This window comes from Manis pentadactyla, chromosome 4 (assembly GCF_030020395.1).
Source record: "Manis pentadactyla isolate mManPen7 chromosome 4, mManPen7.hap1, whole genome shotgun sequence".
In the NCBI taxonomy this organism is placed as follows: domain Eukaryota; kingdom Metazoa; phylum Chordata; class Mammalia; order Pholidota; family Manidae; genus Manis; species Manis pentadactyla.
Genome location: NC_080022.1, coordinates 141,784,163 through 141,810,568, shown reverse-complemented (window position 1 = coordinate 141,810,568; position 26,406 = coordinate 141,784,163). Strand labels below are relative to the sequence as shown.

General features: G+C 42.5%; 2 protein-coding genes across 3 annotated transcripts; one reads left to right on the top strand and one right to left on the bottom strand.

Annotated features, from left to right (window-relative positions):
• Window positions 1–1,347: 1,347 nt before the first annotated feature.
• Window positions 1,348–9,150, bottom strand: MRM3 (mitochondrial rRNA methyltransferase 3). The gene is made up of 4 exons (XM_036906241.2): window positions 8,768–9,150; window positions 8,276–8,520; window positions 6,147–6,314; window positions 1,348–3,936 (listed from the first exon to the last, which is right to left on the bottom strand). The coding sequence occupies exons 1-4, from the start codon at window positions 9,148–9,150 to the stop codon at window positions 3,395–3,397; spliced, it is 1,338 nt and encodes a 445-aa protein (XP_036762136.2). The 3' UTR covers window positions 1,348–3,394.
• Window positions 9,138–25,870, top strand: GLOD4 (glyoxalase domain containing 4). 2 transcript variants are annotated; one of them, XM_036906243.2, is made up of 9 exons: window positions 9,138–9,219; window positions 11,189–11,238; window positions 11,783–11,903; window positions 15,153–15,297; window positions 17,776–17,912; window positions 18,674–18,760; window positions 19,017–19,130; window positions 19,226–19,312; window positions 24,338–25,870. In XM_036906243.2, the coding sequence occupies exons 1-9, from the start codon at window positions 9,184–9,186 to the stop codon at window positions 24,401–24,403; spliced, it is 843 nt and encodes a 280-aa protein (XP_036762138.2). In that variant the 5' UTR covers window positions 9,138–9,183; the 3' UTR covers window positions 24,404–25,870. The 2 variants fall into 2 exon arrangements, with proteins under 2 accessions (XP_036762138.2, XP_036762137.2); XM_036906242.2 differs by having other exon boundaries at window positions 9,141–9,273.
• The last annotated feature ends 536 nt before the right edge of the window (window positions 25,871–26,406 follow it).

The following is a 26,406-nucleotide window of genomic DNA, read 5'->3' as shown; positions in this document are numbered from 1 at the left end:
TGCAGTGTAGTCACATTCTCAGTCGTACTTGGCCTTGAGCATCAGCCCAGGCTTCCTGGGCCTTTCAGCAAGGACTGGGCCTGCAACTGCTTGCTGTTGCAGCTGCTCCGATGTAACATTGGTGACTTAGTTCAGACCAGGTCACACAGAGCAGGGTCAGCTCATGCATAATTTGGCTTCTAGCTTACTGCCTCTATGAACTCATTGATGAAAACAGAAAATAAGATCTTGGAGTTTATAGGTGTCTACATTACATGTACAGTGTTTCTAAAAAACAAAATATAAGGTGAGTGAGCTGGGTCCGCTCTTGCCGAAGGGCAGAAGCAGCTTGGCTGAGAGGGGAGCCCCAGGCCTTGCAGCGCAGCCGGTCATTTTCAGCACTAGCCACAGATCCCTGGGCAAGGTGGTTTCTGGGGTCTTCATGTGGCAGAATGGCAGAAGTGGGGTAGAAAGCAGCCCAGGGTGGAATGGTGACATCTAGTGTTGCTATTAACCATGGGGCACGGTCCCAGGTGAACCAGTGGAAGCCAGTGCCAGGGGTCTGTTTCTCCTCTGGGCCTCTGGCTGGGGAAAGGGGAGATTTCAGCTCTCCCTGTCCTGAAGCGCCAAGCCAAGGGTGAGGCAGTGGGTTCCCAGTGTGAGTGCCAGGTGCGTGGAGCCATAAGCATTCGCCAGGAGCTGCTTTCCCAGGAGGCTCCATTCAAAGGGAAAAGTGCTAGGTTTTCCTGCTGTAGCCACTTTCCGTCTCTGTGTAGCCACCCTCAATTTCTGGACCAACATCCTCCTATACCTCAGATTCTGCCGAGAGTGACAAGCTGGATGGGTCTCCAACTTCAGCACCTCTGAGCAACAACGGCTTGCAAAATGCCCTGTGTAGTAGAAATCCAGGAAAAATCCCGACCCCTCCCTTTCACGGCTGGCAGTGGTTTTGAGGCGTGGCTGCCACCTCGTGGCAGAGATCCCCATCACAGCTACACTCAACACAAAGGCCAGGGGCAGCTTGACCAACCTGACTTCTCAGCATGTTTTACATTCAATTCTTACTCCTATTTCCTGGGGAAATGGTGACAAGACACACATTGGCCTCCAGGTTAAGAATTCAAACTAGCAGTTTTCCAGTATCGCTCAGAAAATGAGAACTTCACCACCACTTGCTTCCCTTGTAGTCCCCTAAAAGGAACATTTGCTCTCCCCTCTAACTTACACCCACAAGTACACAAAAGTATAAAATGAAAGGGATGTAAATTTTTTTGTACGCCCAGGATGAAAAAGTTGGCTTATAATTGCATGTTAGGTACACTGTTTGTATTGCTTTGTTTTTCCGAACAAGGACAAGTTATAGGACAATTGTTTTTTCACCAATTTTTATTTCATAACCAAATCCAACAGGAACAATAACCCAGAGAAAAAAGTTGCCGGAGACTGGTTTCATGGTGGAAAGGCATGAGCTTCCCATCAGTGACTTCTGTTTGTTTAGCACTTTGACAAAGTGTCAGACCGAATGTCAGTAGAATTGAGTGACTCAGTTCTCTGGGCTTCCTCCCAGATCTAGCCAGCTGGTCTAACAGGCATGACGGCTCTGTAAAGCTGGCAGAGTAGGCCCCAGCCTTCATGGGCTCAGCAGTTTAAAGGCTGTGAGCTTTTCTACTTTCTAAATGCTGACAGGGGATGCAGTATTTCAAAAACAATCGTTGTGAGGGCCACTTGCAACAAATGTCTGGGGTCTGGGCGGGAGCGGGGCACCAGGGCAGCAGCTCTGGTTGGGAGAGCATGGCTAACCAGAGAGACTGTTCCCTCCCCTCAAATGTATCAAAGCAATCCCACTCTGCCTCCATTGAGGTTCAAGTCACGCTTGATCTCTGATTCTCTGGAGGAAATTCTATTAGGGAGCTGGGAGAGCAGAGCAGAAAGCAAGGGAGGCCACAGTGTCTCTTAGGCACATCACAACTCATTGGGCCTCCCTGGAATGAGCAGCTGAAGGGCTCCCAAGCAATCCCGATGATTACAGGAGCCACTGTACAACAGGGATGTGAAGCTACACTGGTAGCGTCATCCTCAACTCCAGCCTTATCTCTGTGGTTGCAGAGCACTGCTTGAAGTTAAGTCCCATGCGCTAGTCCCACCCACGCACTTCCCACAGTGCCTTACACACAGTGATTACCATCTGCATTTGTCGTGTCCCCAGCTACATCCTGTTGGCACCTGGAAGGCAAGGCTCCAGCTTGCCCAGTCCCCTGGGGTTTAGAGAACAGGATCCTGCTGCAGTGTTGTGGGTGCAAGGGCCCCAGGCTCTCATCCCAGAACCTCAGCCTCTCCTCTCTCGCAGGAGCCCTCTATTCACATGGCGCCCAGCAACACTGGCATTTTCCTAACAGTTCTGTTCAGCTATGCAGGAGGGGGGATTAATGTAAATATGTCCCTCAAGTCATCACATTTAACCAGAAGTGTTACATAAAGTAGTTATAACAGCAGGAAGCTAGAAGGATCTGGCTTTCCTGGCAGATGCAGGATTAAACTCAAGATTTTAAAACTCTTCCCTCCATTTCTGAACAGAGAGTCCCCAAAAAGACATCTGCAGAGGAGCTAAGAAGGAATAATGTCATCTACTGAATTAAGTTGTTCCTACCAGCTGTTTCACCAGAGATGGGAAAATAAATCATGTTTTACATAAACAATGGCTGTTTAAGTCAAGGCCTGATCAAGCAATCACAGGGACTGGTGGGGCCAAGCCGAAGGAACAGCGAGCTCTGAAATGCCATCACATGGAGCCCCAGCGTCCTGAGTCACTCACCTCCTAGCAATGGCCTCATCACTAAGCCAGAGATTAAAGACAGACATTGAGACCCACTGACATAAAAGTTCTTAATGTAATCTGCTGATCTACACTTCAGTTTTCCATTGACCTGTGACCAGGAGTGAGTGACTGGGCCTGGCCTATACCCGGTGCTCAGTGACTGTAAAAACACCCACCCACTAGCTGTAAAGGGGATGGTCCTTCCTGCCCAAGAAGATGCATTCCAGAACTTTCTGGGCACAAAAATGCTCCTTGGCAGACATTTCTTAAAATATACAATATAAAGCTGTGTGGCTCATCTGTTAATGTCACATTCACATGTGTATATATATGTATGTATAAAGATACATATATATATGTGCACACACACACATATACACTAAAACACCATGGGGGAGATGGGAGATCTCAGGAAGGATGCTGAGGATAAGCAAAATTAATGGAAATTCCTATTTTTCTAATAACCATGTGACAGCATCACGCCCACCCCCTGCCTCCTGAACACGGCCTCGGAAGCCAGGTACTGACTCTGCCCAACTCCTAACAATGCAGAGGAGCTGCAGACAACCTCAAACCGAGGACTCACTACCACGTCCCCTCTCAGTGGTAACTCCTGTCCCCGCTCAAGTGTTCTGCCCTTACCCGCAGCTGTCTTTTCCCTTCAAACAGCAGGATGCTTGCAGCCATGGCTGAGTTTAGGCTGTCCACGCCAGGCACGACAGGGATCAGCAGCCTTCCGCCCCCAGTGCTCTCGGCCAACTGCAGGGACTCCAGGCTCACGCCGTGGGTCTCCCCACCTATCACCACAGCTGCCGGTGCCTCTGTCCAGTCCAAGTCGTAACTCTGGACCTCAAGATCAGGAAGCCAGTCTTTACTGGCTCCAGTTTCTTGGTCCTCCTCCTCTTCCTCCTCATACTTGTGAAACTTAGAGAGTCGCTGGTCACATACCCAGCCATGGTTACTGGCTTTACTAGACATCTGGGCCTGGGTATAAAGGCCACAGTTGTCAGCCACATAGACCCGGGTGTCGTTGGGCAGGTAGCTGGGCACCGTTTCCCAGTCCAGATTGTTGATGATGGGCACCTGGAAATGTGCACCCATACCTGCCCGCAGAACTTTGGGCTCCCAGGCATCCACACAGCCTAAAAAATAAAAGACAGGATCCAATTAAGATTATAAACCTCCCCAGACAAAGGGACTTTGGAGTAAATCACTTAATTCTGAATTAGGAGATGAAGCAAAAAACGTCCTACCGTAGCCTCCTTGACAGCTGGGACTTCTGCCTGCCCCCTTATGGCAGTGTCCAGTAAAGGGGTTATAGGATTAATTCCTGCTAGTGCTGAAAGAGGCTTTATTCATCCCTTCAGTATTTACCATGCACACATGCCAGGCACTGTGTAGGAAATACAAAGAGCAGCAAAGTCCCCAATCTCAAGGAGCTCATGGTACAGTGGGCAATGGCATCGGGCCAATGTTTAAGCAGGTGAGATACAATACAGTAATAACTGATGTAACAGAAGCCAGAAACCCTTACACAAAGCAGGGCTACCGGGAAAAACATCCAGGAAAACATGACGTTGAACTGGATCTTGAAGGACAAGAGTATCCTATCAAAGAAAGGCCCCTACAGAGGACAAAGTTACAGAAAGAGGAACAGTGCCACAGTCAGAGAACTGTAAGTAAGGTGATCAGGGCAATTAATGGGTGGGGCTGTGATGGGAGATAAGGAGGCAGGCGAGGACCAATTTAAAGGAGGCTGGATGTGCCAGGCTGAGTTTAGGATTTCACTCAGAAGACAATACAATGCCACTGAAGGATTTAAGCAAAATGGAGACAGAATTTGTTTTAGAAAGACCCATTTGGCTTCAGTGTTGGATATGGATTGCAGCAGGGAAGACACTAGAGATGGGAAGTCAGAGTGGAGGCAATTCCAGTGATCCAGGGGAAACCAGGCAGCAGCCTGTCACCCACACGCAGCCCTCCTTTCACACTGCAGTGAGGAAGGTCAGACAACTGTTCTTCCACATACTGTCGCATGCTAAGCCCAACCACCTCTACCCCCTGGCAGACACTTGGCCTTTCCCACAACCACAGGCTGAGACAGACAGCAGGACCAGGGCACAAAACATCGACCACCCTCCCCTGACCTGTCAGCATGAGCCTCCCCGCTACAAGGTTTTAAAAATTAATCTGTCAAACTTCAGGACAGATCAAATAGACACACCAAATTTAAAAAGGGAAGTAAGACATGAAGAACATGACACTGCTGGCCCAGATTACCCACCACGGCCTTCGCCAATTCCTGCAGGGAACCAGAGATGGGACTTGGGCAGGAGGCCAAGAGGCTGAGGCAAGGAAGGGACAGAAAAGAACAAGATAAAATCCCTCTCACCCCACTGTCCTCCATATAGGTAACCCACAAAGTGTTCCTTACTCGGCCTCTCATACGCCAGCCAAGAGAGTCCACGTGGAAACCACGCCACTAGGATCGCACAGGTACATTTCCCAAACCAGACCTGCTCTCAGAGCTCTTGACAACAGGCAGATGAATGGGGTACTCATGACGGGGCCCCAGCACCTCGCTCTCACACTGGCAGGAAAATGCACTCCAAGGAGGGGCGACAGGGAGGAAGTCTCAGCAATGGGTGCAACTATTCGTTTACACTGAATGGTAGCTTGAGTGTCTCTGATGACTGATTCTCTCCCTCTCACCCTCCTCCCAAGTTGTAACAGGCATTTTAGGCATGTCCCAACTGTTAGGCAAGTCTGTTTAGAACCAGACCTACTATCCCCCATTTCTGTGGAGAGGAGGTGGAAATATACTGAGGAAAACTTGTGTGTGCTGTGTTGACCCAGCCTGAGGCTAAGGGAACGTGTCATGACTTCATAATCACACTGTTAACATCATTCCCGTCAGAGGATTCAGAATGTCAAGAACTAGGCGGGTCTCATATGCCCAACAACTTGGGAACTCAAGACCATCAAATAAAGGACTTGAAAGCAAGTGTTAAAACTGGCATCTATTTATTTCCCTGGTTGATTTTAAATTCTTTCTTTAATAACTTAGGTGTCAAAATAACTTTAAAAGACATTCAACATTTACCAACTTACTTACTCTGTGCTAGACACAATGCTAAGTACTTCAAATGCATCACTTCACTGAATCCTCAGAAAACCCTACAGATTCTGTTACATGCATTTTACAGATGAGGAAGCTGACACCCCAAATACTGCTCAGGGACATACAGCTAATAAAGGGCAGATTCAAGACTCAAATCCACACGTCTGCCCATAGAGCCAGCTCACTTACAAAGGGCCACCACCCTACCCGACCCATGCCCAGGGCTCTTACCTTTGGTGAGTAATACTTTGCTGCAGCCGGCTCCAGCAGCAGATCTCAGAATTGTGCCCAGGTTCCCAGGGTCCCGGAGGTTATCACAAATCAACAATAGAGGCAGGGAATGGCACAGCTGAGTCTCTGGGTATGTTATCTTGTCAGGGTCAGGTTTGACAAAAATCCCTGAGGAAACCAAACAGGCAGTTCGTCTGACGTGGGCATGGGAACTAATTTAACTTTTCCTATACTTGCCATTTTTTCTTCTGAATTACATTAAATAACACATGCATAATATTCTGATTGCAAAAATCCAAAGTCCTACCAGTGAGCCCCTGCCACACCAACTTTTTAATCTTGGAGTGTATCCTTTCAGAACTTGTTCCAGGCACCTACCTACATCTATGTACATCTGCCCACATACAGGTGCTTTTGTCTTTTACACAAAATCATATTCTGTGTATTATTCTGTATAACATGACTTAAGAGAATTTACCATGTAAATACAGAGCTACTTTATTCTTTTAACTGCTCCATGTTATTCTGCAACATGAATACACTACATTCATTCAGCTCTTCCCCAACTAACGTCCAGATTATTTTCAAATTTTCCCTATTATAAACAACCCTGTATGGAACTTCCCTGTATGACTCTGTGTACATGTCAGAATACTTCCCTAGCAAAACACCTGTAAGTGAAATGGGCAGATTTCATTAAGGTGTCTGTGCACTCTTCATGTTGACAGATACTGCCACACTGCCCTCCCACAGGCTATCCAGGTTACTCACACCAAGAACACACAAACACGTGTCCCTAACATCAATGACGTCAGTGGAAAGGATTCAGGCATCTGTGTGCCATAAAAAAGATCCTGCACTTAAAGTCACAGATAGCCCCAGGCCATTCAGTGGGGGGCCCCACTGGAAGTCCTTTAATTTCCACTTGAATGGCTCTGATGAGTAGTCTCTTCATCTAGAGGCCTCACTTACATTACTGGATTTTAGATATGTGCCTGAAATCTGACAGATTTTGCTAGATCTTATCTATTTCTTCCTTTACACTCCTCAAATCTGAAATAAAACATAATTAGGATAAGCTAAATAATATGCAATTTTAAAAGCCATGAACTGATGAAAACAGTCATAATGATGAAGGGGGGCTACAGAAGCCCAGGACAGGCTGGCCACTATTAGCACACATGCCCAAGTGGAAGCATGGTAAAAGTGAGAGGTATTGTCACTGTAGCATGGAGCAGGGATTAGAGAGGTGCAGCTAATGAGACTACAGTTACTTTGAGGGAAGGACTCTGGTAGCCCAAGTCCCAACCCTAAGGGACAGTTCTGAACACAGGAGGGTTATAGAAACAAGAGATGGTCCCCAGAATTTCCTCTCCCAACTAACAGATGCACAGACAGCCCGCTGCAGGGAATACACATGCACACCTGATACAAGAGGCCCTGGCCTAAACATCAGAATCTTGACGATAACTCCTCCCTGCCTCAACTGTCCCCTTCTATCCAAGAGAAACCTCTACACTTACTGCCATTCAGTTCTCAGATCTTAAGTAGAACTCCAGTGTCAAAAAGGTACAAAGAATTTAGTCTTTCCATGTTTAGAAAAAACACTTTCAAGTGCTAATAGACATCACAGTCTATTAGAATCTTAAGTTAGATTCAACCAAATGAAGACAGGTTTCCTGTTCCGTGGGCTAAACATGGCAATAAATTGCAGCTTACTGTTCAGATCTGCTTCTAGAGTAAGAGAGTCAGTGATAGATAGGTATCACTACACTAGCAGAGGCTTTGTGGAAATGGAGGGCTAAATATTTTGATAAACATTTTCCTAATTTTTAGTTGGTTGTTAAAGGTTGAAGAAGTGACCGAAAAAATACAAGGTTTGAGAAGAGTAGCTATTCTTAGAGACTATAAAGAGCCATAATACGACTGATCACAAAAAATTGGGTTTCATTTTCCACCAAAAATACTGTAAGATGCATAGACCTGAGAAGTGTATTTTTCTGTGTCTTAAGAAAAGGCTAGGCAGGAACATGCTGAATTTGGTTTAAACTAAATTTGCTGCCATAAGGTAAGTATGAACGAGTAATCCTAGGTCTGTGTGTCTAGTGACGCACCGTATAACCACTGACCCATTATTCCTTGCGGTGTTACTAGGTCGGACCAATCCTTGATATCCTCAAATTTCACCTTAATGAGGCTGACACCTTTCAGTTTATCAATCGGCAGCTCCTTTATGTATTCCAGACGACTGAAGAAGAAAACTTTTGGCACAGCACCAGCTTTAAGAGCATCTGCAATCAGCCTGCGACCTTCCAGCAGGATCTTCCCTTTCTTTTCACGAAATGGCCTGGACTTAACAATTGTCATTACACTGCTGTGGGTAGAAACAAAAAGACAGATGATTACCAACATCCTTATTACGGAGACACCTAGATCTAACAGAACGAACTTCACAGAAACGAACTAACGCCAAGGAAGACATGTATTCTGCTCTCCGTGCATAATAAAAACCAGCGATTTGTACTGGAAGAAGTTCTCCAGTAGGAGGGAAGAGGCTAGGGTCCTGGTATGAGGCGGGAAGAGACACGTTAAATACTCGATAAGCCTCAGGAGCACATCACCTCAGCCTTCGGTCCCCGGGTAAAGCCTTATCATAGCGAAGCCCCGATTCTTCCCAGGTGCTGGGCGTCTGGGACGAGGGCACCTGAGGCGGCTGCTTCCGTTGCCACTCAGGACTGGCCTCATCCGGCGCCTTCGAGGGCTGCTTCCCAGGACCGGGCTTCCGTCCCACCACCTGTCCGGATGGAAACAGCACTTTCACGGGGCTCCGCCGCAGCGCCCGGACCCAGCGCCGAGCGTCCAGGTCCCAAGTCTGGACCACCGGCAGCAACAGTCGCGTGGCCCAGCCCAAGCCCTTCACCAGCGCCGCCATCTTTCCTGCGGCTTTGGTTGCGTCACGACAGCGCGCCGGCGGCGACCAGTGACGTCGCCGTTCCGTGTGCATCTTCTGCCGGCGGTGCGGCGTTGTGCGCTAGCTATGGCTGCTCGTCGAGCTCTGCACTTTGTATTCAAGGTGGGAAACCGCTTCCGGACGGCGCATTTCTATCGTGATGTCCTGGGGATGAAGGTGCATACGGGGCTGAGAGGGGCGGGCGCGGCAGGGGGGCGCGGGCGCGGAGCCGCACGTGACCGAGGGAGGTGGGAGGGATGGGGGTCTGGCGGTGAATCAGCCTGAATCCCGGGGTCCGACCTTAGCCAGTGGAACTCCCTTTAGCCCCGTCCCGTTTTCGGCTGGCGGCAGTGTTACGAGTCGGTGGTTGGATTAGAAAGGTGGCTTACACTACGAGTCGCGAACTACACGCCCACACACTTATTTCCATTTAAGTTCCTTCGCAGATACTTCGCAGTGCTGAGCTCCTGCCGCTAAGGCGCTTCCAGTCTAGTGGGAAAGACAGGATACAAACAAAAATTTCACTTTTCCAGTAAACAATAATTCAGTCTTTTCTGGTTTGGAGCCTTACGGTTTAGATAACAAGCACGTTTGGAGTTCTGTTTCTCTCAGGGCTGGTTGGAATCATCTCTTTGGGATCCTCAATCACTGCGTGAATGTTCCCGCTCTTCCCCCAACAGTCCAGATCTAAGTGTGAAGTCAGAACCCATTTTCCTCATCAGCACTCGAAACGGCCTCTCTCTCCAGCTCTGAGCAGCTGTGATTCTGTAGGAGTCACCTCGGTGGCAAACGCAGGTGGGAACTGTTGGGGCGCTCCTGATAAGCAAGGACTTTAGAGGTAGAACAGTGCAGTTTAGTGTAGAGACAGTGCAGAAGACACGGGGTGCAAAGAAATTACCTGACTGTTCACCAGTCATTTAAAAAATACCATCCATGTTTCACGTTGCTGCGTTGAACTTTGGTGACAAAGATGAAAATGGCCCCCAGTGTCTGCCCTCCATTAAAGTACCTGGGATGAGGGCAGTGGGGAGTTAGTTTTGTACAGAGTTAACAGTAAAGCAAGTTGAAATTTTATAAGTGATAGAAAAACTATAGCTCTCCCTTAATGTTTCCTCATTGATTAACGTTGTGAAGATTAAACACATTGTTATATTTGTGGTATTTGATACTTGTTTTATGTGTTAGCTATTATTATAAAAATGCAACAGGAGAGATTTAACTCCAACCTGGGTCATCAGGAAATCATTCATGGAATCCTTGCATTTGAGTTGACCTCTGTAGATAGGTAGAATTTCCACAGACCAAGATTAGAGGGAGGAGTATGCTAGAAAAACCTAATAGCCAATGCAAAGGTAAGGTGTGTTTGGGAAACATCACCATTTTATGTGCCTTTAGATTAAATTACTTCATTTAAGTTAAGGAACTGCGATAGCAGAACAAATAGGTTGGCACAAATGGGTTGCTTCTGACAATATCTAGAATACTATGCTAAGGGTTGGAATTAATGCACAGTAAGTAGGAAGCTCTCTTACATTTTAGAACAGGGCAGTGATGTGATCAGATGTGTTTTATGGATATAATTTTATGATGGCATTAAGGAAGGAGATCAGCAAAAATGCTTTTTAATAGTCAACGAGAGAAGTGATGGGAGCTTAACTGGAGCAATAGCAATGGGAATCAAAAAGGAAAATAGAATTGAGAGCCTCCTGTGTACTAGGTTCTGTATCAAATGCTTTAATAAATTATTTTTTTCACAACATATTAGGAGACTCAGATCCTAAGCAGTGTTCTCAGTGTTACAGAACTGAGTGGCACAGCCAGAGTTCCCGGTCAGACTTTTCTCATGCTGAAGGCCATACTTTTTTTTTTAACTCCATTTCACAACTTTGCTTGGTTGCCTGACCTTCATTATCCAGCTGTTCTTCCTTTCCTCAATTAATCATAGCTTGGGAAAGATATAAAACTTATTTATCTTTCTTTGTTTTACAAGTAAAGCTCATGAATGATGATGTCTGTGTTTTGGCAGTTTGTGCTAAATATGCTGTGTGCAGTACTAGTAAAACTTCACAATTGATTCTAATTCCCTTACCAGGTTCTGCGGCATGAGGAATTTGAAGAAGGCTGCAAAGCTGCCTGTAATGGGTATGACACCTTATTTCTTAAAATCTCCTTTAGTCTCTGAATGTCCCTGGAGAATAGAAGGCAGTTTCTCAGAATGAGTATAAGGCAATGAAATAAATTAAGGAGGCATTAAATTAGGGAGGCCAGTTGAGGAACACAAGTATATATCCTCTAGATGAAGCAAAATGTCTTATCAAGTATCTCTTAAGCTTAGTAGCCATGGCAAACTGGAAAATTCCAAGGCCTGATGGAAATTGCATGCTTGTTGATGAATAGGCAAAAAAATTAAGTCAAGTTGGAGAACTATCTTCATAGGATTCTGTCTCCTACGTTCAAGAATAGGTAAGCAAATCTTTGAAATAAGTGCCAGACAGATGGTCTTTGGAGCCTTCGGTGATGGGGCCCGGGAGCACTGTGCACAGCTGCTCTTAGCACCAGCTGAGGTCATCTTCTCTTCGTGGGTTCTTGAGCACCAGAAGGTGCTCTCTGCCCCAGTAGTTCTTTGAGGAGGCCTGAGGCAGATTTTGTCTGTGGTCACTGGGTTCATTTATTTTAATTTTTCTAGGCCTTATGATGGGAAATGGAGTAAAACAATGGTGGGATTTGGCCGTGAGGATGACCATTTTGTTGCAGAACTGACTTACAACTATGGCATTGGAGATTACAAGCTTGGAAATGACTTCATGGTAAATACCATTTTGTTCTAGCAGGCTTTGGCTGTGCCTTTTATTGAGATTACTGCAGCAGCTTTAGGTATGAACTGCTGCATTGATGGCTTTAATGATTAGTTTTATGATGTTTTCAATTAAAACAAACCAACCCTGTCTCGGAGCTGGCTTCAGGATGAAATGTGTTTTCCAATGTGGAAGACAAGAGTCGTCCAGGGGAATGACTGAACCTTGAGAGGGAGAAGGGCCAGTGTCATTCGTCTGGCTGGGTCCTGATCACTATCCAGAGAAATGTTTCCTCTCTAATAGACTGTCATGATTGGACTGGGCTATTATAGTCGATCCTAGTCAGAGAAAAATCTGAGAAGGTTTTAAGGATAGAAAGAAGGCACTGCATACACTTCATTCATTCATTCATTCAAAAACTTAAGGTACTGTGTACCTGTTATAGTTTCTATCACTTATTCAGCAGTTACCATGCTAGATATAACATCGCTAGGCCCAAATATATAGCAAGATAGGAGTAACTAATTTTTACAGTGAAGCTTCTGAGCAAACATATATCATGCTACATATTATTTTCATCACTTCATCTCATTATTTAATTCATGTTAAAATAATGGTATTTAGATGGAAGTTTTTATGAGAATCTAATATCTATAAAAGTGTTTTGTAAATGGAAAGGACTTTCAAATTTGATCTATTAGTATATTTGTTTTTCTCTCTCTCCATGTCTCTCACTGATTTACTCATTTAACAGATATTTATTGTGACCTACTATATGCCACGTACCTTATTAAGTCCTGGGGATACAGTAAAGGGTGAAGCATGTTCCTTGGCCTAAGGAGTTTCCTGTCTGGTGAGGGGAACAAGTAATGAGACAAGAATACAGTGTGATAAGCACTAAGATTGGGATGAGAATGGGGATGTGGAAACACATAGGAGGAATTCCCAGCCATTCCGTGTATCTTGGGGAAGAGCATTCCAGGTAGGAGGTAAGAGTTGAGGGAAAGCTTCCCAGAAGGGACGTCTGAGCCAGGTGATGGGGCTCAGGACGGGAGGGTGAGATGAGTGGCCTTTGTGTGTGTGCAGGCCTGGAGCTGAGGGAGCACAGCACTCAAAATCGTGAGTAGCACCGTCTATCTGGAGCTTGCTGTGTGAAGAAGGGAGTGGGAATTGTTGAGGCTGGAGAAGTGAGCTGGGGTCACATCATATTAGGACATTTAGACTTTATTTTAAAAAGCAAAGTGGGGCCGTTTTTAAGCAGGGGAATGACATAGTGTTTGTGGTGTGCAAGACAACCTAACGAGCACGGGGGCTGGAAGTGAGGAAACTGGCTCACAGGATAACAGTGTAGTAGTGGGAGGTAACAGAGAGGTGTATCTAGATGGATCTAGATGGTTAGGAGGTAGAGTGGATAGGATTTGGTGATTGAGGATAAATGAGAGTTTCCCTGTCTCTCCTTGTCTTTCTTTTCTTTACTCTCCAAATTTAAACCAGAGAAAAAGGACCATCTTGGTCTTATCAGCATTTAAGGAGCCCTGGTCCCTTGTTGACTGGTGAAACTGCAGGTACTAGAGGTCATGTAGGTGGAGAAGACGTTGGCTGCTTCACTGTGGGTCTTCCTGAGAGGCTGCACTAGTAAAATATCTCTGAGGAAAGGTACCTTCTTTGTGCCTCAGTTTGTGGAACAAAATGAAAACAGGTTATGTAGAAATCCCATATGTGTAAAGTTCTCCAGTATATTAAAAAGAAGATCAACAACTTAAAAAAAAAAAAAGCAAAAACATTGAACAGATAGCCCGCAGAAATTAGAAATGCCTCTTAAACATTGAAAAAGATATTCAGCCTCCAAGCTGCCATTTATCACCTGTCAGATTGGCAAAAATTAAAAAGTGTGTCAACACACTGTGTTTGAAAGGGTGTTGGAATACTGTCACTCTTCTGCATTACTAATGAGCATGTAAATTGGTACAACCTCAGTTTGGCACCATTTCAAAATAATTAATGCATTTACCCTTTGACCTTGCAGTTTCATGTCTAGGGATTTAGTTACATGTATGTTAATTAACATGTGAAATGACTGATGCATTGTTATTTATTATAGTATTCAGTCGTGCCAGAAATGTATATTGAGTGACTGCTGTATGCCAGGCTCTGTTGTAGGGACTTTGTATAACCAGTGAACAAAACAGACAAAAATCTGTGCCTGGCAGGAGAGGGGTCCAAGGCCTGACAATAAGTAGAATAAATAAATAAATAAATCCTAAATATGTTATTTTAAAGGTGAACATTATTATGGGGGAAAAACAGAGCAAAGTAAGAGGGGTTGGGAGTATGGGGCATATGACTGGTTTTAATTTTAAATAGGGTGTTGAGCACGGGTGTCAGTAAGGAGGGGACATTTGAGTAAAGGCTCTGAAAGATAAGGGGGCTAGCCGCGTGGATATCCTGGGGAAGAGCATTCCAAGTAGAGAGAATAGCCTGTGCAAAAGCCCTCAGTGTCTGCCATGTTCAACAAAATGCAGGGAGGCTGTTATGGCTGGAATAGAGAGAGCGAGAGGAATGTGGGAGGAGATGGGTCTGAAATGGCATGGGGTCAGATTGTGTTGAGCCTTTCAGGCCATTACAAGCTATCCCGGAGTGAAATGAAGAGCCCTTGAGGGTTTTATGCATTGGAAAAACAATGTGGGGGTTGCCACCATGCGAATAGACTGTGGGGTGTGTTTCAGAATGTTTACTGTGGCTGCAGAGTGGATAATGGATTGACAAGACTGGAGACAGAGAGAAGCTCTTAGGATAATCCAAGCTAGAAGTGAGGCTGACCTTATCAGAAGGCATAGTGTACCTTACATTTTTAGGTATGTTGATTAAACTGCTCTGATAGTTGATAGTTGGTTAAAATTTTTTTGTTTAAAGAGCAAAAATAAAATCAAAACCTCTTAAATAGATATAGCCAGCAAGCCACAGTAAGATCAAGATTTTTTTGACTAGATCTTTAAAATTAGGAGAGATTATCTTTGGTATTAATATTAAAGGGATCAAACTTCTCTGCCATTTAAATTAGTCCCACAATTCACAAAGTTTGCAATCTTTGTAGGAGAAAAGCATGCAAAACCTACTTTAAAATCATTGGAAGAAAATTTTGAGTGCCAATTTAAATCTTAGGTGAGTCGATGTAAAGGCAGTGGGGTCTTGCTGCAGTATCTTGTTCTATAAAAGATCTGGTGTGATTATGCACTTGGGTGATCCTTTCGTTTGTCACAGGGTATCACACTCGCCTCGAGCCAGGCGGTCAGCAATGCCAGGAGACTGGAGTGGCCACTCACTGAGGTTGCAGAAGGTGTCTTTGAAACTGAGGCCCCAGGAGGATATAAGTTCTTTTTGCAGAACTGCAGTCCACCTCAGTCAGGTAATTATACCGGGACTCCTAAAAGTACTCTGTCTAAAGGTGTCTTTGGTGGAAAGAGAGAGAAGCTGGACTTTTTCTCCTGTGGAGTGTTTTATATTGGCATGACATGTCTTTCCCAAGCCAGTGTTTTTGTTCTCTCAGAAATTATATTCTCATATTAGAACTTTTGTGCTTAACTATAGGGGATCTAGACTGGTTCTGTTCTACTGGTAATGCATCTGTTGAGGATACTTTCAGTTGCGAATAACAGAAAACTCAACTCAAATTAGCTTGAACAATAAGAAAACTTGTTAGCTCACAGAGCAGGTGTTTTGTAGATAGGAAAGATTTCAGGGGTAGCTGCTTAAGCAGCTCAGCAGTGACATCAAGAGCCCAAATTTTCTCTCTTTTCTCTTGTCCATGAGGATTCACTTCTCCAAGAGCCGGTTCCCCTCAGGGATGTAGGGGGGCTGCCAGTAGCAGATGGGGCTACATGCTCCCACATTCTCTTCTAGCAGGAGAGAGAGAGACTGACTTTCTGTTATCTTTTTTTAAGAGCAGAGCAAAACTTGCCTAGAATCTTCCAGCAAACTTCCTCGTCTGATTTGATTCACATGCCTGCTCCAGAACCAATCACTGACGAGAGAAAGAGGATCATCCTTAGGCCAGGTAGTCATATCCATCCAGCTGAGGTCAGTTTCCCAAACTATAGTGCTGTCCTCATGAGTGAGGGTGGAATGGAAGCGAGGAGCCCCCCCCCCACTGACTGCCGTAGAGAGCAGGAAAGAAACTGCGTGATGTGTTTTTACTGCAGAGGCATCCTCACCATACACGTATGTAATTCCTGCCAGTTCTGCCACCTGCTCTGCCAAAAGGAAAACAAAAGCTAAACAAGAAAAAAATACTGATGGCGAGCAAGGGCAGTCCTGCCTGCCATTTCTCTCAGTGAGCACATGTTCCTGAGTGGACTGGAGATGGGAGACGTTCCTCTCCACCACTGGTCTACCTCAAGTCCCAAATACCCCCATCCAGCTTGATTGTTGTGTTTAGTGCTACTTGCTTTTCATCTGGGGCTCAGCGAAAGAAAGTGATCTGTTTCAGTGTGGGAGGTGAGACTGGCACTTTAGGACTCACTAAGAGATGGTATTTCTGTACCTCACTGGAGATTTAAGGAATTTTTATGATTATTGATACGTGATTGTCGCTTTATATACGAACTTTAAAACTTAACTCCCCCATCACTAATTCCACTGTACATTTTTTACACTACTGTTAATGTTTCCATATGTAAAAGTAATGGAGAGCCCCATAATCCTAAGACGTTTTTGTCCTTTGGAGTGATAATATCTCTGGGGCACTCATTCGTGAGTGGTTAAATAGTCAAGTCTGTGAGTCTAGCAGGTGTCCATCCTTCTTTTGAATCCCTCACTCCTGGGTAGTTTCACCCACTTATTACTATCCCTGCTCCTGCATCCCTTTGGGATCCCAGTTGTCTGGGAGTTGTTGATTTCTCAGTGAATGGAGAAAATTACAACAGTCTGCCAGGGAGAGGCACCTGTGAGAAGCACCTTGTCTTCGTGATGGTATTCCTATTCTAGCAAATGGGACAAAAGCATTGAAAATGGAAGAAAAGCAAATTTAACACAGATGTAGACTTGGAGCAGCTCTTCAAAAGGTCACTTTACAGTGTAAAATTTCCAGTAATGTTAAGTGTTTTAATATAACTTTTAACTCTTTTAAAAAATTTGTACAGTTGACCCTTGAGCAATGCAGGGGTTCGGTGTACTGACCCCCGGCACAGGTGTAAACTGTGTATAACTCTTGATTCCCCAAAAACTTAACTACTAATAACCTACTGTTGATTGGAAACCTTACCAATATAATAAGCTGTTGAGTAATACATATTTGATAGGTTATATATATTATATACTGTATTTTTACAAGTAAGTAAGGTAGATTAAAGAAAATGTTTTTTTCAAATTGTCATGAATCTCCAAAAACTTTTCCAATATTTCTGTTGAAAAAGCTGTGTGTGTAAGTGATCCACACACACAGTTCAAACCTGTGTGGTTCAAGGGTCAGCTGTCTTTTTTTGGGTAGTTGTTAAGGAGATTTCCATTTCATGTAATTAACCTAGTGTTTTTTTTTTTCCTTGGTTTTTCCATCTTTGGTGTCAGATTAAAAAGGAAATTTTCTTTTTTCCACCCCAAAATGGTGTAAATAATCAGCTGTATTTTCATGATTTCATTTTTTAAACTTAATCCTTTAACTATCAGGAATATATTTTGCCATGTAATTTGAAGGTATAACTTTTTCCCACCAAATGAGAAGCCAGTTGTCATCGTGCCATTTATTGAATAATGTGACCTTTCTTACTGACTTAAAATCCCTTTCTTATCATAAACTAAATTCTTATATATGATACATGGTTGAGCCTGTTTTGGTCTTTCTCTTCCATCATACTGACCTGCCCATTCCTGCTGTTTTATTACTCTATAGATCCTGTGTTAAAAGTAACTCTAGCAGTGTCTGATCTTCAGAAGTCCTTGAACTACTGGTCTAATCTGCTGGGAATGAATATTTATGAAAAAGATGAAGAGAAGCAAAGGGCTTTGTTGGGCTATGCTGATAACCAGGTGAGAGACCTTGAAGTTCAACTTATAAATGAAGTTCGTGTGATGGTTATTCCCATAGTTTCTTCATAGTGATTCACTAATTTATACAGGTAAACAGAAAGAAGAACATAAAAATTGCTGATAACCTTACCACCCAGATATTACCTTCACTGATATTTGGGGATATATCCTTTCAGAAGAGAAATTGCTGAGTCAGAAGAGATATAGACAAGACTTAATCCTATAATAAGAATCTAGTTTCTTTTTTTTTTTTAAAAACCTAGCATTTGAGCCTGATTTAGTCCTTACACTTTGGCCTAGCAAGTCTACTCCTTTATTTTATTTTACAGATGTACTCATCATACATGTGCACAAAGAAATGTGTACAAGGTTATTCGTTGCAGCATTGTTTGTAATAGCAAAATAATAAAAAATGACCTAAATGTGCTATGGATTAGAGGAATAGTTGATTGATTTATGGTTCATCCATAGAATGGTACTATGCAGCTGTCAGAAAGAATGAGACTGCTATGGTAAATTAATCGGAAAACAATAAGGGACAGAAAATTTGTAAATTGTGCTACTATTAGTGTAAGAAAAAAAGGTATATGCATGTCATGTGTCTAAAAGGATACATAGGAAACTGCTGACTGGTTGCTCTGGGGTGAGAGTAGTAGGGAGACTTAGTTTTTACTTTTTTCCTCTAGTATTGTTTGAATTTTTTTTTTTTTTACTACATAGCCTGTCCTGAAAAATAAACTCACTTTCTTATTTCTTTTCAGTGTAAGCTGGAGCTGCAGGGCATCGAGGGCACAGTTGACCATGCAGCAGCTTTTGGAAGGATTGCCTTTTCTTGCCCTCAAAAAGAGGTAATGTTTGGTACCAGATCTTTTGTTTAAGCCCTGGGACAAGCTAGTTGAGCTAGCTAAGAACCTTGGCCCTCCCTTCTTTAGGGTTGTTCTGATTATGGCTTTGGTATCAAGTTCAACAGTTGTCCAAAGGGTGGCTCAGACAATAAAATCGAACCTGGGTTCTTTCCGGTCGAGCTGATGCTCCTGTAGGGCTGGGGAGACATAGGAGTGGTACGCGGCCCTTTGCTCACTTTGCCTTTTTGTTTTCCTCAAGTTGCCAGACTTAGAAGACTTGATGAAAAGGGAAAAGCAGAAGATTCTGACTCCCCTGGTGAGTCTGGATACTCCAGGAAAAGCAACTGTACAAGTGGTCATTCTGGCTGACCCAGTAAGTATTACGCAGGACAGGGACCCAGTAAGTATTATGCACCACGGGTTTCTCCTGAGATGTCTTTACCAGATTTCCTTCCTTTCTCGGTGTAGGATGGACATGAAATTTGCTTTGTGGGGGATGAAGCATTTCGAGAACTTTCTAAGGTGGATCCAGAGGGAAACAAACTGTTGGATGATGTGAGTCTCATTTCTAAATTTTTATCACCATAGGCCCAGAGGGAGTGGTGTTAAGTGTGTACGGGGAAGGGCCAAACAGTAGAGTCCAGTTCATTCTCTCAGAACCGTGTCCTTTTGCTGTTGGAGTCACTTCAGAGCCAGGGGCTGTGTCTTCGTTGCCACCTAGATGACCCTTGTCTGGGTGCAGCGTTTGTGCCTTCCCACAGCCTCAGGCTGCCTTGGGGAACCACTGCTGCCGTAGCCGTCACCACTCTGCTCACTAAGTGGAAATGCCTGATGCCACCCCTCTCACCTCCTTAGCCCTTTTGTTGGTTTTCTCCATCTACAGCTTCATTCCCTTCTTTCTAAAAGGAATTGTTCTAATCCGCATACAAATAAGGTCCAGTGTCTCCCATCTGTTAAACATTTATTTATCCCATATCCCCTCTCCAGCTTTCTTTTTAAAGAGTTTGCCTGTACACCGTTTCTACGTCTTTCCTCCCCGCCTTCACTTCTGCACTGTCTCCTGTCACTCAGTGACATGCTCGTGTTGGCATCAGGGATCTCCATCCTGCCAAGCCCAACAACTATTTTTCTGTCCTTACCAATTTCAGTCTTTCAGCAGCACCCAAAGCAGTTGTTCATTGTTGTACCCCAGCATCTCGCACATACCTGCTGTGTAGACTCACTGAAGACTGTTGACAATTAAAGGAATGAATCAGTCTGTTCTGGTTCTTTCACTAAAAATCTGTATGACTGACCTTAAGCAATTTACCTAAAGTCTCTAAACTTCAGTTTTCTTACTTAAAAATTTGAGAAAATAAGATAATCCATCTCATGGGATTGTTGTGTGGTTTTTAGAGGTTGGCAAGCTGCTGACATAATAATGGACACTCTATGTTAATTAAAGCAGGAAATGTGTAGAAAATATAGCATTTATAAATTTTACCATAATAAAAAACAGAATCTTGGGCAACCTCTCTGTTGGTAGACTGCTGGACTCTTTCCTTCTTGCTCTTTTATATCATTGACCAACTTCCTCCTCTTCTGAGCTCTCTTCTCCTGTGGTGTGAGAGACGTTGCCACCTTCGTGTCTCTCAGACAGCTTCTCCTCAGTCACAGGCATGTCTTCTGTTTCTGATCCCAGATGATGTTATCCACAGTCCCACTTCGGCTGTCTTTTACACACTGCGTTCTTTCTCTGAGTAGAGATTGCTCACTACTCTGGTTACCTCTGCTCTGAGCTTCAGCCACCACCATTGTCTGACTACCTAATTTCTAGTTTCTGTTCCTGCCTGAGCTCCAAACAAGTATTGTGTTCTTGTTATTAATGAGTTAAATATATACGTGGAATTTAAATGTACAGAAATTTAGGGTTTGACTTGATGAATTTTGACAGTTTACAATTACTACTGAAAATACAGCGCATTTTTATTGCTGCAGAAAATCCTCTCATGCTCATTTCCAGTTAGTTCCCACTCCCACCTCCTGGAGGCAGCTACTGTTCTGGTTTCTATCACATTAGTTTGTCTGTCTTTGGACCTCATATAAATGGAATCACTCAGTAGGTATTCTGTGCCTTCTTTCACTCAACATTTTTGAGATTCCTCTATGTCACTGCACATATCAGAGTTTGTTCTTTTTCTTTATTGTTGAGTAGTAGTCAGTTTTATGAGTATAACAATTTGGTTATCCATTCTTCCAGTGGTGGACATTTGAGTTGTTTCCAGATTTTTATCTGTTACAAGGAAAACTGCTTGGAGCATTGTCACATAAATCTTGTAGACATGTTTCATTTCTCTTCGCCTAGGAGTGGAACTGCTTTTACCTTATAAGAAACTGCCAAACACTTATTCAAAGTGATTGAACCATTCCACACTCCTGTCAGCCTTGTATGTGTATGAGAATTCCAGCTGCTTTACATGCTCACCAACATTTGTGGGGCTTTTTGGTTTTTGTTTTGACTATTCTAGTACATGTAAATGGTTTCTCATTGTGGCTTTAATTTGCATTTCCCTAATGACGATGTTAAGTACCTTTTTATGTGCTTTTTGGTTATATGTATATCTTCCTTTGTGAATTACTTATTTAAGTCTTTTGCCCGTTTATTTCCAAAGTAAATTTTATTTTTAATACTTCATTATTGAAAATCCCAAATATAACCAGGAGAGTATGACAAATCCTTATAGAGCTGTCACCAGTCAACTCTGCGACAGAATTTTTCATCTTTTTTCCTATCCTACTTTTCTTTCTTTTTTTTTTTTTTTTTTTTTTTTTTTTTGCTGGAAAATTCTAAGGCAAATCTCAGATATCATGTCACTTCAACCCTAAATAATTAAGTATTTTACACATTTTAAGACGATTTAGAAGAGGTACAAGTTAAGGAATTTTCTTACATACCATACTGACATCATCACACTAAAAATCAGCAGTATATCCTTAATGTCACCTAAAATCCAATTCTTATTAAAATTTCCTTTAAATATAGTTTTGTACAGTTGGTTTGCCCTGTGTATTTTCAATTAACTTTAATGTAGTTGGACTATATCAATACAGAACCTACATGATCCATTGAGTTTCATGAACAAAGTAGCTGGAAGACACACCTCTGATCTATTCTACATTTTAGCCATTCTAGTGTATTCTCTAATCTTTAATATATGAGTTTATATTCACTCTTTGTGCCTTGCTCACAATATTTTATTGTTCTGGAATGCCCCTTATTTGAGTATTTGTTTATTTTTCAAGGCCTATTCAAATCAATGTTTTTTTAGTTTGGTTAATTTTTTCTTACTGATCTGTTAAGAGTTCTGGATACCAGTCATTTGTTAGATATTTGCAAATGGAAGTACTTTGCCCAGTCTGTGTCTTGCCTATTTTTTTTCTCAATGAGTCTTTTGAAGAGCAGACTTTTTTAAAGTCGAATTTGTCAACTTCTCCTCTGTTTACTGTTATAGCCAGACTAGTGTTACAGCCAGTGAAACCTCTTCACCTGGGTAAACCATGGACATTTCAAACTTGGCATGAATATAACATTTTACTTCACATCGTTTTTCTTTTAATAATACACAAATAAAAATTACTACTTATTAAGCATCTCTCATATTAACGTTAAGTGCTTTGTATATAGTCTACAAATCTTTTCACAGTCTTCAAGGTTGATAGCATTCCCCGTTCAGTTGAGGAAACAGAGGCTTGAATGGCGGTCCTTCAGCCGCACATCAGTTCTTTTTCCTCTATGCTCTGCTCCCGCTCCTGAATAGCACTGTATGTCTGTTAGCCCAGTTGTTGAAGCTAGAATCCTCAGAGCCAGTTTTTAGCATTTAAACACTTTTTATTTGGGAATAGTTTTAAATTTACAAACAGCCATTTTTTAATATTGTTTGTCCTCACTTCTAAATTCTATTAGCTCTTAGTCACCAAGTGCTGTGAGTTTTGCCTTTGAAATCTCTTGTCTGTCTGCCTGTTGAAAGGGCTCCATTATCACCTGTAGTGCTGCAAAAGCCTCCTCCCACCCTCTAGTCAATCCCTGCTGCCAGCACTAGCTTTTGGAGGCAGGAATACAGTAATTAAAAAACATCTCCATCTTGTGATAGCTCACTGTTGTCTCCAAGATAGATCCCAAACTCTTTGACAGAGCATGATACACGTTGGCCCTTCTACTCCCTGATCATCCATGCTGCCTCTCCTCCCTCAAACCCTGTTCCAGTCCCGGTGAACTGTTTATATTAACCAAGACACATCTTGTCTCCACTCCAGGGCCTCTTCCCCCCTCTTACTCAGCTCATCCTTCAAAACTCAGAGGCATACTTGGGTTCTCTGCACCAGAGTTTGTTATTTCCCCCCACTTCTTATGGCTCCTAAAAGACAGAAATTTATGCACCCTTATGGTTTTGGGGTTTTTCTGGTTTTTTTTTTTTTTGGCATATCTTTGATTTTAAAATACTTTTTGTTTTCATCAAAACAAAAACTCCAGTAGTACTAAGATTTTATATAAATGTCGTATACCAATGTCTCGCCCCGTCTCTGATTCCCCCGGCCCAGGGCAGTCACTTTCAGCTTTACCATTTATAAATAAAAAATAAAAGTATTTCTGTTTCTTCATTTCTCAGCTGCAGATATTTTTTGACTTCCTGCCGAGGTTGATGAGTGTTTTTACACTGCTTCTCCAAACAGTTAGTTAATCCTTTCCTTTTGGTCTCATACCACTTTGTTCATGGTTCTATTACAGCAGATGCCCCAAAACACACACACACTCATAGCTCTTTCCATATCTGAGTCCTCAGCCAGTCTAGATGTTCTTCAAAGCCTCAGACTTTCTCTGCTGCCACACGTGAACCCAGTGTAATACTTTGTTCAGAATGAAAACTGGCATTTTTAAAGGTATTTCTGTACTTATTTTTAATTGACCAAATCAGTAACAACTATTTTAGCATATGCTTGGTTGTATTAGGAAGTTTTAAGAAATTTAGGTTCTAAATCTAGCCCCCTCTGTGAGCCCCTCTTTGTGTTCACAACCTCATGGAATCACAGAAAGGACAGACTCTGGTGGAACCAAAACATACTTTTAAGTAGGAGGCCCAAAACTAACCAAACAGTACCAACATCTGTGGAATGGTGTGGGTGAGGGCAAAGAAAAAGGCTCAAGTAGCTAAAATGTCAGATAGTTTTTCACACTTGGTCTCATTATTAGACTGAGTCCCATGAGCACTAAAGCTTCTTGGGGGCCTACTCAGACACTAAGAGTGACAGCACTTTCTGTTCTGCCAAAGGCCCCGCAGCCTGATAGGCTTGGCCATTGCTCTCCAGGCAGCCAGCCAGCCACACTGGCTGTGGGCTTTGCCGTTTACTCTGCAAAGTGAGAAGCCGCAGGCAATTGCCCAGTAGTCATCAGCATCTTCTGTCAAACCAAACAAATTAAACAAGCTCTGTACTGAATGAACACTTTAATCGTTCATTTCCTGATTGTAGACAGTGCAGTGAGGTACAAAGTGGACTACTGTGTTTTGTTTTATGGACTTTTGTTTCTCTATTTTGTTTCTATAGGCAATGACAGCAGATAAAAGTGATGAATGGTTTGCTAAACAAAATAAACCAAAAGCTTCAGGTTAACAGAAGACATCATATGGAACAAGCATTTGTGACTTCTCCCTAGCATCTGGGAGGCCTGATACGTCCGTTTCTGATAAAAGCTCTCACAACTTGGTTGTATCCTGTACAGGCAAGGATGCTGGGTGATGAAGATTTATGTGTTTTAGTCCTTGAAAGCTATGATATATTTTAGAGATAAAAATCCTATTATTATCAGTCTAGTGCAAAGGTTGTGTCCCGTATAGCTGACCCAGGCTGGAAAATAATATATTACTCATCTAATACAGTTACACACAGAATGTGCTATTCCAGTGCCATTGCAGATTAAAGCAAGGGCAAAATCCAGTGCAGTGTGTAGCTATTAGATGAATAATACGTTGTTTTCCAGCCTGAGGCAGCTATATGGGTCATTACCTTTGGCTGGGGATGAAGGGAATTTTGATAGGTGTGTAGATTTTATGACAACTTTTCAAGTAAGTCCAAATCAGTTGCTTATAACCAGAGTACTTCAGCACCTAGTGATCATGTACTGTTCTCATCTTACTCTGCAGGCTATGACATTAAAATGATAAATTTTAAAGAAATTTTGTTGAATCAAAAGATTTGGTTAACACCCCCACATTCCTTTAAAATTTTGAGTAGACAGAGAAAACAGGTGGGAGGATCTAATGTGTTCTGTTGCTACATGCCTGGCTCTGTGCTAGTTTCTTTAAATTTTTTTTAATCCTCACAATAAGAAAACATGTTGATCTCTGAAAAATGGATTAGATGATTTCTTCAGCCTGAACAACAAAAAAAAAGTTTTCTTGTTGTTTTCTGTTTTTTTCTATAGTACAGATTATATAAATTACTGGAAATAGAACTATACTTGGCACAATTATGCTTAAATGTGTTTTGAAATTATACTTCTGAAATCAAGCTGTTACCCCAGCCTGTAAGACTGATTATTTATAGTGGTGGCCAGGTTCAAATTTTAGGAAAGAAAGGTTGGAAAGTACTGACTCAGAGAATACCATTTCCAGAATAATACATATGAAATTTCTTGTAAATCACAGCCTCTGCTCTTCTCCCTTCCTGGCAGGGTGGAGTATGGAAACTTCAGAGTGGATTTCAACTCATCTTTTTATAGGGTGATCTTAACCTTCAGTGAGAGAAAAAAATCCTTTTCCAGCTCCACAGCACTTTTCATTCAATTTATCTTAGAGAAGCAATCATGAGTTTCAACATTTTTCCTATACATGGGGAAGTTATTATATGAATTTTCAATAACCAAATGTCTGTTTCTTTATGATTTGTTAATTCTAAGATTTTCTATTAGATTATTAATTCTTTGTGTTTATCTCTAGCAATACTGTTATTGGGAAAAGAAACTATACTTTGCCCAGTGTATTAGGCTGCTGTGATGTGGCCTTCTAGGTTTGCTACAGTAAAATAAGTGGTTTATTATGTAAATACTAAATGATTAAACGCATACTGGATTCCTCTTTATTTGCTTGTCTTATATTTTAACATGCCAAAATTTTTTTCCTTAAGTGTTACATCCATGTGTGATAGAAGTTAATGCTCTTTATCTACCTGGGATCTTTTGGCTTTATTATATCAGCTCCCTTTTACTATCTCATTGCCTATCATTTTTCCTTTGTTGCAATCTTTCAAATATTTAACTCATCCTAAAACAACTTAGTATACAACTTTGACCTTTTATCAAGGAAACCAGAAGTTTACCTCTACACAGTACAGCTAATGATTTTAAACCAAAAGTTAAAATTACTTTCCCATCTCTGGGGATGATAGGATCAACTAGAAAATAAAGTTTCATCCAAGGTGGTGTTTTTAAACAGGTGAAGTTGGGAAGTTCTTCAATTTCTCCAGAGTTGTGTGTTCACAGTAGTCATTTTGTGTTTTGACTTGAGGGGTTGTGGAATCTTAGCATATTAAGTTCACATTTTCCTTGAGTTTAAATCCAGGGAGATTGAGAATGGCTATGTTGCAGGTTAGAATGAAGTCCGTGTGTGCCTGACATC

Bases quoted from the DNA above. Each gene is read 5' to 3' on its own strand.
- GLOD4 (XM_036906242.2), top strand. From the start codon at position 9,184: ATGGCTGCTCGTCGAGCTCTGCACTTTGTATTCAAGGTGGGAAACCGC. The intron at 9,274-11,188 runs GTGCATACGGGG...TTCCCTTACCAG, and splicing joins GTGATGTCCTGGGGATGAAG to GTTCTGCGGCATGAGGAATT. The intron at 11,904-15,152 runs GTAAATACCATT...CGTTTGTCACAG, and splicing joins AGCTTGGAAATGACTTCATG to GGTATCACACTCGCCTCGAG.
- MRM3 (XM_036906241.2), bottom strand. From the start codon at position 9,150: ATGCACACGGAACGGCGACGTCACTGGTCGCCGCCGGCGCGCTGTCGT. The intron at 6,315-8,275 runs GTCAGTGGTTAT...TGGTTTCCTCAG, and splicing joins AACACCGCAAGGAATAATGG to GGATTTTTGTCAAACCTGAC. The intron at 3,937-6,146 runs GTAAGAGCCCTG...TTTATTTTTTAG, and splicing joins CAAAGTATTACTCACCAAAG to GCTGTGTGGATGCCTGGGAG.